Raw genomic sequence first — 8,929 nt, forward strand, 5'->3', positions numbered from 1 at the left:
TTCCCTTGATCTAGATGCTATACTCCTATTGATGCAGCCCAGAATTGCATTGGCTTTTTTAGCTGCTGCATCACACTGCTGACTCATGTCAAGTTTGTGGTCAACCAAAACTCCTAGATCCTTTTCACATGTACTGCTCTCAAGCCAGGTGTCTCCCATCCTGTATTTGTGCCTTTCATTTTTTTTGCCCAAATGTAGTACTTTACATTTCTCCTTGTTAAAATTCATCTTGTTTGCTTCGGCCCAGTTGTCTAATCTGTTAAGGTCATTCTGAAGTGTGATCCTGTCCTCTGGGGTGTTAGCCACCCCTCCCAACTTGGTGTCATCTGCAAACTTGCTCAGGATTCCCTCAAGCCCATCATCCAAGTCATTGATAAAGATGTTGAACAAGACTGGGCCCAAGACAGAACCCTGTGGCAGAAGGGGGGGGGGAGCTCCCCAGTGAGAGCTGCGAGGGTGCAGCCCCCTTTGTGCGAGAGAGGGGTGAAGATCTAGAGCAGGCATCCCCAAACTTCGGCCCTCCAGATGTTTTGGACTACAATTCCAATCTTCCCCAACCACTGGTCCTGTTAGCTCATGGGAGTTGTAGGCCAAAACATCTGGAGGGCAGCAGCTTGGAGATGCCTGATCTAGAGGGTTAAGGCCTCTGTAGTTTCTTCTTCTTCTCTCTTCCCACTTTCTCTTTTTTTTTCCCCTCTATGTTTTGTTTATATTAGATTTGTTTTTATTGTATCGTATGTTGAAAAGTTTCAATAAAAAATTATGTCTATATCCAAATGAGTCTCATGCTCTACTGACTTAGCGATCCTATATCATGATAGGAAGGGAAAATACAGGCTGCACAAGTGTGCCAAAAGGCAGGGCTTCCACCCCAAAGGCCCACTCCTCTATCGCAGCAACATTTGCAGGTGGGCAGCAACAATGGAGACTGGAGACTTTGAGGTGTGTGGTGGGCACAAACACTCCCCCCCCCAATGACTCAGTGGTCCAAAGAGCTTCCTGCCCCGTCTGCATTTGAGTCTTAGCATCCTCCTGTCTTGCTTGGACGTAGAGAGAGCCCCCCGTGAATGTTTATGTTTAAATTGGGATTGATGGGTTATTGTATTTTTGACAGATTCAGCTTATTAACTGGAGCCTCCTGTGAGCCTTTCCTGCCCCAGCATTTCGTTAGATTCGCAACAAAGCACAAACTTGCTTCTGCATGGAAGCGACCGGCAACTTCAAACAAATTGAGGGAGAAGGTGGCAATACATGGCTAACAGCCACGATAGCCATGTTCTGGCTCCACTATCGGGGCAGTAAATGCCTCTGAGTCTTTAGTTCCCGGGAAAGGTGTGGGGTGAGTTGCCTCCCCATGGGCTTATTCCCTCTGGGGCACCTGGTTGGCCACTGTGAGGACAGGATGCTGGACCAGATGGGCCCCCTTCAGCCTCATCCGGGAGCCAGGATCTTCTGGTGTCCTTATGGAACCTCCAGGTCCAGAGCCAGTCTATCTCGATTCCTAAGATCTTTGGGGTATTTGGCCACTGTGAGGTCAATAGGTCCCCATTGGCCTGATCCAGCTTTTTATAGCATCACAGGCTTCCCTCTCTCCCTGAAAGCCAAGTACAGAGAATGGTAGGACTAGCTGTCTTGGCCAATGCCTGCCCTCCCTCCCCAAAATGGGAGGGGGGGCGCCGAGGAAGAGGAACAGAAAAACAAAGCAGCCCACACGGATCAAATGCTGTTTATTGCACAGGTGATCAAATGAAGAGAGGGGAGGGCAACTTTCAACACGTTAGTCCCCTGGGTGCACAACCAGACCCCCCCACTGCACCCCCAAACCCAGAGCCCCTCCCTCCCACCACCACATCCTGATCGAGGGGCGAAGAAGTTGCTCGGGGGGACACCTCAACATATAGCATACAAACACCCAACTCTCAAATCTGTGGGTCTGAGCAGCCTCTTCCAGGCCAACCCCCCCCCCCCGAGTCAAGGGAAAGGGGCAACTGAGGCTGTACCCCAGGCACCAGTTGGGGGGGGCTGTTGGCAACAGGGGGCAGAGACTAGGGCAAGTTGCCTGGCCGCCCCTTGGTCCTACAACAAGAAAGCTCAAGAAGAGAGTCAACGTCTGCACAACGAACACGGGGGAAGAAACACTCAAGTTCTAGGATCGAGACACAAAAAGGCCTGGGACTGGAGTGGGCCGGATCTTTCGAGCGCTGTGCTAACCTCCCCGGTCATCCCACAAAGAGACAGCAGAGACTTGGAAACGAAGAGATGGGGGCTGTTTTCACTGTACACATACTGCGGGGGGGGGGGTGCCTTGTGCTATTTACACAACAACCCTGGCACCGAGGTTCTGCCAGCCGAAACCAGCCCTTGCTGGTCTTTGATGGCGAGGAGAGGCCATCGCAGGGAGGGCGATGGCAGGCAGAATTGGGCCAGGTGATGCACCGGGGGGGGGGGGGGGAGAAGGTGCAGCAGCCAAGAGCAGCCCTGGATATGTCCCTTTCGTAAACTAGGTGCTCCAGACCAAGTTGGGAAACTGCCCTTTACCCGCACAAACACACACGGACATATATATGTGATTTAAAAGGAAATATTCCCCCCTGTCTCCCCACCCACCAGCCCCCTTCCCCAGCCGCCAGACCCTGGACTTGGGGTGACCAGAGGATCCATTGTGTGGAGAGCGATGGCTGAAGAACCCCAAAGCAGAGCCCCAATGTCCAAAGAGGGAATAAATATCAGACGCAGAAGGAGAGGGTCGGCCGTCCCCATTGGCAGGAGGCAAGAGCCTGGGGGCTGGGTGTGTGGGGGCGCCATTAGCGGACCATGTACTCCTTCCGTTTGTTGAGGCGCACTTGGCAGAAGGAGAAGCCCCCCAGCAGGACGTACAGGCCGGCCGCGATGAAGCAGTTGTAGCTGACCTGTTCATACAGGGCGTAAATCTTGTCTGGACCACCTCTGGGGGGGCAGAGAGAGAGAGAGAGGGTGGTCAGGTTCCAAGCTCTCACAGGACACACACACACACACCCCAGGCCCTGCCCCACCATTCCTCCAGAATCCCACTTCACGGCCAAGCTAGTGCTGTGCCCACATGACTCCCCCCCCTTTCCCTCCTGGAGCCATAGCTAACCCAAGGCAGTTGGGGGGGTTGTGTGTGCTGGGCACCCATCAGGTGTGGGTAGGTGGGTGGGGGTGGGAACAAGTTCTCCTTCCCTCCTTCCAGGCTGATCCTCCCCCACCCTCTGCCCCACACGTCAGCCCCAAGGCTGCTGCTGCCGCTGCTTACCACCCCACAGGAAAACAGGGACCGCACCCCGCCCCACTCACGTGAAGTCTTCTTCGTTGGCGGGGACGTCCTCGATGAGGACCGCAGAGTGGACGTTGAAGAAGATGCCCAGCAGCACCTAAAGAAGCAGAGGAGAAACAGTGGTGGTCTCTCCAGGGAGTGGAGGGCAGGGGGAGCCACAGTGGGAGTGGAGGGTAGGGGGAGCCAAAGTAGTTGTAGTAGTAGTAGTAATTATTATTACATTTATTTATTTATTTATTTATTTATTTATTTATTTATACATACATACATACATACATACATACATACATACATACATACATACCCCACCCATCTGGCTGGGTTTCCCCAGACACTCTGGGCAGCTCCAAACAGAATATTAAAAACACGATAAAACATCAAACATTAAAAAATTCCCTAAACAAGGCAGCCTTCGGATGTCTTCTAAAAGTCAGGTAGTTGTTTATTTCCTTGACATCTGATGGGAGGGCGTTCCACAGGGCGGGTGCCACTACCGAGAAGGCCCTCTGCCTGGTTCCCTGTAACCTCGCTTCTCGCAGGGAGGGAATCACCAGAAGGCTCTTGGAGCTGGACCTCAGTGTCCAGGCTGAATGATGGGGGTGGAGACGCTCCTTCAGGTTTACTGGACCGAGGCCGTTTAGGGCTTTAAAGGTCAGCACCAACACTTTGAACTGTGCTTGGAAACGTACTGGGAGCCAATGTAGGTCTTTCAAGACCAGTGTTATGTGGTCTCGGTGGCCATTCCCAGTCACCAATCCAGTTGCCACATTCTGGATTAGTTGTAGCTTCTGGGTCACCTTCAAAGGCAGCCCCACGTAGAGCGCATTGCAGTAGTCCAAGCGGGAGATAACCAGAGCATGTACCACTCTGGCCAGACCGTCCACGGGCAGGGAGGGTCTCAGCCTGCGTACCAGATGGAGCTGGTAGACAGCTGCCCTGGACACAGAGTGGACCTGCGCCTCCATGGACAGCTGTGAGTCCAAAATGACTCCCAGGCAGGGGCACAGTTACCCCATTCAGGACGAGGGAGCCCCCCTAGACCCACGTCCCCCAAAGGGGGACAAAGAGCAAGCCACATAATTGAGAGGAGAAACCAGCCCAGAGCTCATTTTGCAGTAAGCACAATCTAGGCCTGAGGCACCCAGCCCCCTCTGCAGTGGGTGGCAAGCCCCCTCCAAAACCAGACCCCAAACTACATGCCAGCTGCTTGCTCAGGTCTCCTTCGCCACCTGCTACCCGCCCCCGTCCCCCCAATAAAAGATTGCTCAGTTCTTCCAGCTTGCACATGAGGGAAACCCTGAACACCCAGAACAAACCCTACCTGAGAGGAGTCCCAGCCCACCCCTAAAAAACCACTCAGGTAACTCTGGCCAGAGTTACCTGCTGCTCTCTGCACATGCTCCATCACCCCCACCTCCTCCTCTGCTGTTTACCCAACATGCCTCAATTTAGACAGGCCTGATTTCCCCCCCCCCCGGCTGTGTGTGTGTGTTGGGGGCAGGGAAGATTCGCCCTGGTGGCCCCCCCCTCGCCCAGTGACTGACACCCGCCTGAGCCACAGTCACCCTTTCCAAGCCTCTAAGGAGGAAGCTAGAGGAGGAAGTGGAGGGGAAAGACCGTCAGTGGCCAAGGGGCAGGGAGGGAGGGAGGGGAAGAGAGACACCCCCGCCCGAAAATGTTTAATTACTAAATTCGTGGGAGGAGGCACATCTCCCCATCACTTCCCCCCACATTCTGCCCTTGCGCCCAAAGATTTGCCCCCCATACCCCCCAAATCCATCTTCCCTTCATTGCACCCTCCCCGCAAAACAAGGTTCCTTGTAGTTCTGGTTGCACGTCTGAATCAGCCGCTCTGGGTGCAGCAGCCCCGGATCAAGAGGTGGAGGCCAAACTCGGATGGGTTAATGGAGGGGGGAGGAGAAGACGCACCAAGGGCTGTCAGGACGCCCCCCCCCGCCCCGACACGCATCTGGGCGTTCGCACACACACGCTTCGCTCCTCACCAGCATGATGACTCCCCAGGCGCTGAGCACGATCCCGCAAGCGGCCATCTTCGGCCCGCAGCAGAGGAGGGAGACCATGGCTCCCGTGAAAAGCTCCGGCGGAGGGACGGAGAGCGAGCAAGCGAGCGAGCGAGCTAACCCCCTTCTTCGAGCTGCTGCCTGGCCGAGCCGACGCAGCAGACTGAGCCCGCCCCTCCCGACGCCCTTGGCAGGTCAGCTGCTGGACGCCACCAATCGCACGAGGGAGGAGGGTTTTGTTGTCGTCTCCCCTCTCCCGCTTAACGAGTGGAAGAGGCCGGGAGGCGGGGCCGACGCTCGGAGCAGGCGCTTCTTTGGCTCGGCTTGGCGCGTCCCATTGCGAGAGCTTGGGGGGGGGGATTCTGGACGCAGCCAAGAACAGGAGGACACTTTCGACCAAGCAAAAGCTTTCTATAATGAAATAAAAATAGAAGCAGCTCTTTTGGACGGAGGCTGATTGTCTGCTTGAGCTGCTTGGAGGCTACAGGTCCTTGCATTGCAGGGGGCTGGGCTATATGACCCTTGGGAATCCCTTCCAATTCTACAATTCTGCCTAGGGAGACAATGGGAGAGGGCACATTTGGGGGTGAAATGAAGTCAAACCCTTAGAGAGTTGCAGTGCCTGCTGTGGCTGCAGAGACTTGTTACGGGAGAGACATGTTTTGTTGCAACCGGGGCAGAGGAAGGTGTCCAGTTGAATAGAATAGAATAATTTATTGGCCAAGTATCAACCATACTTGGAATTTTGTTTTGACTACATTGCAATGTAAAGAAAAACGTACCTCATACAAACACTATTCCCCTCACAATATAACAGCACAGTGAAAAGACCTCATGCCACCAACTGGCCTCCCTTTTGCCCACAACTACAGATTCAACAATTTGATGGCACAAGGAAAAAAAGCTATTCCTGTGCCTAGACATTTTTGTATACAGAGTCCTGTACTGATGTCTGGATGGGAGTAAATCAAACAGGTGATGATCAGGATGCGAAGGGTCTACAGCAATTCTCTCTGCTCTCTTCCTGACTCGAGCAGCAATAATAATAATAATAATAATTTTTATTTATACCCCACCCTCCCCAGTGAGAACCGGGCTCAGGGAGGCTGACATCAATAAAATTACAATAAAATGTAAAAGAAAGAAAAACAATTGATTAAAATGCGGATTAAAATAAAATTTAGATTAATTTTTTTAATGCAGCCTCATTTTAAAATGGCCCAAATAAAAACCATAAGGGAGGAAAAAACATAGTGGTCAGACTAAGTCCAGCCCAAAGGCCAGGCGGAACAGCTCCGCCTTGCAGGCCCTGCGGAAAGATGTCAAATCCCACAGGGTACTAGTCTCCTGTGAGAGAGAGTTCCACCAACTGAAAAGGCCCTGGCCCTAGTTGAGGCTGTTCTAAGCAAAAATCTGCTCTTATTCCCTTATGGGGTACACAAGAGCCTTATTGGGTTCTCCATCGGTCGGAGAATATATAACAGAGGCCAACCAGAGAAGTTTGAGAAGGAAAGCCTTTATTTGCTGTTGCAACAGGGTCCTTCCCCTCAAGCAGGAGAACAAGGAAGGAACCCAGAACAAAAGAGAACCTCCACTTTTATCAGTTTTCCCATCACCAAGAAACGCCCCCAATACATCATTCCTACATCACAGCTATGTAATCAATACCTCACAAAAAAGGAGGGTTTAAGGTAGAAATCTGAGCACTTTTGACACCTCTCCTAGTCCTCCTATCACCCCTCCCAGGTGTGAATTCCTAAACACAAAGAGAAATTAACATTTTCATAAGAGTTGATCACTGTCTTTTGTTCAGAGGAGTCTTCCATTGTGAATGAGATACCATTGACAGGGAATTATGGCTCCCAAGTTGCTACCGGTAGTCATGTGGAAATGTGTGCATATGCTGATCCTTAAGCCTTCCTTAAGGCAGGGTTGAGTCCAAGCGGGAGGGGTGTGGGTCTCTGGAGTGGAGCAGAGGCGAAGAAGGTGGTGTTGCGAGGGATTCTGGGTAACTGCAGCTGTCAGGTTCAGTCACCCCTCTCTGTTCATTAGTAATGGTGTCCTGCAACCCCCCCAAATATGATTTTATAACAAGGCCAATCTAGCCACCTTATGGCTCGGGATCTCCAAAATATTGTTATTTGTGGACCTTAAGGTCCGGGACATACCAGGAGAGGCGGTCCCATAGGTACAAGGGTCCTAAGCCGCATAGGGCTTCAAAGGTCAAGACCAGCACCTTGAATTTGATCCTGTACTCCACTGGGAGCCAGTGCAGTTGGTAAAGCACTGGATGAATGTGGTCCTGCAGCAGTGACCCCGTAAGGACCCTCGCCACGGCATTCTGCACCCGCTGGAGTTTCTGGGGCAGCTTCAGGGACAGCCCTGCGTGTCTCTATTGGAGGCAAACTAACACCAATTACCCTCTCTGCAGTTCTTACTGCTCGTTGGAGCCTCTTTTATCCAGCTTAGAGGCTGTACCATACCAGACAGTAATGGAATTACAGAGAAGATTTGGGTGATGTCTTCCTAGAGCAGACTATCAGAGATTCAAAAAGGAGAGAGTCATGGGAGACTTTGACTACCCCAATATCTGTTGGGAATCCCAACTCTGCTAAGAGTGCATGGTCCAAAAATTCCCCAGTTGCTCGCTGACCATTTCATTTCCCAAAAGGTGAAGAAGCAACAAGGGGACCATCTTTCTTGGACCTGATCCACACCAACTGATTGATAAAGTGGAAGTACCAGGAAACTTGGCAGAAAGTGATCATGTTCTGGGTTTGAGGATAGAGGCAAGGGAAACCTGAGTGAAGTCGGACATGGATTCTGGACTTTAAGGCAGCCAATTTCAAAAAAACTGAAGGAGCTACTGGGTAAGATCTCAAGGGCTTGTTGTTGTTCAATGTCTTTATAAATGACTTGCATGAAGAAATTGAGGGGATGCTCATCCAATGTGCAGGTGATATCAAAGTGGGAGGGCAGCTAATGCCACAGAAAACAGAATCGGGATTCAAGTTGACCTTAACAGATTGGAGAACTGGGTCAAAACTTACAATATGAATTTCAAAAAGGGCAAATGAAAGGCATGTCAGGAGTTTCCTGACATTCATAAGGCATGAATAACCAAATAAAAGATGCACAAATATTAGATGAAGAGCACCTGGCTTGTCAGTAGAACATGGGGAAAGGATCTTAGTAGATCACAAGCATAATATGAGTCAACCGTGTGATGCTATTCTAGGCTGCATCAACAGAAATATAATTTCCAGATAGAAGTAGTCGGACCACACCTGAAGTACTGTCTCCAGTTCTGGGCTCCACAATTTAAGAAGAATATTGACAAGCTGGAATGTATTCAGAGGAGGGTGACCAAGATGATCAAGGGTCTAGAAACCAAGCCTGATGAAGAACAGTTGAAGGAGCTGAGTATGTTTAGCCTGGGAAAGAGGAGACTGAGAGGAGGTAGGATAGCCATCTTCAAATATCTCAAGGGCTGTCCCATGGAAACTTGTTTTCTTCTGCTCCAGAGGCTAGGACCCAAACTCATGGCTTCACGTTACAAGAAGGGCGATTCCTCAAACCAAAATATTACGAGTTCATTTTCATGCAAGAAGTC

At 51.3% G+C, this 8,929-nt stretch overlaps 1 protein-coding gene across 1 annotated transcript; it reads right to left on the reverse strand.

The window, feature by feature from the left end:
* Positions 1-1,710: 1,710 nt before the first annotated feature.
* On the reverse strand, positions 1,711-5,466 carry RNASEK (ribonuclease K). The gene is made up of 3 exons (XM_035136170.3): positions 5,299-5,466; positions 3,316-3,392; positions 1,711-2,946 (listed from the first exon to the last, which is right to left on the reverse strand). Exons 1-3 carry the CDS (start codon positions 5,374-5,376, stop codon positions 2,805-2,807), a joined length of 297 nt encoding a protein of 98 aa, XP_034992061.1. The 5' UTR covers positions 5,377-5,466; the 3' UTR covers positions 1,711-2,804.
* Positions 5,467-8,929: the final 3,463 nt, after the last annotated feature.

The sequence above is a fragment of the Zootoca vivipara genome, chromosome 12 (genome assembly GCF_965207765.1).
Source record: "Zootoca vivipara chromosome 12, rZooViv2.hap1.1, whole genome shotgun sequence".
Lineage (NCBI taxonomy): Eukaryota > Metazoa > Chordata > Lepidosauria > Squamata > Lacertidae > Zootoca > Zootoca vivipara.

Coding starts and splice junctions, on each gene's coding strand:
- RNASEK (XM_035136170.3), bottom strand. CDS start 5,376: ATGGTCTCCCTCCTCTGCTGCGGGCCGAAGATGGCCGCTTGCGGGATC. Junction 3,393..5,298: donor CCTGGGGAGTCATCATGCTG/GTGAGGAGCGAA, acceptor CTGCTTCTTTAG/GTGCTGCTGGGCATCTTCTT. Junction 2,947..3,315: donor GCCAACGAAGAAGACTTCAC/GTGAGTGGGGCG, acceptor CTGCCCCCCCAG/AGGTGGTCCAGACAAGATTT.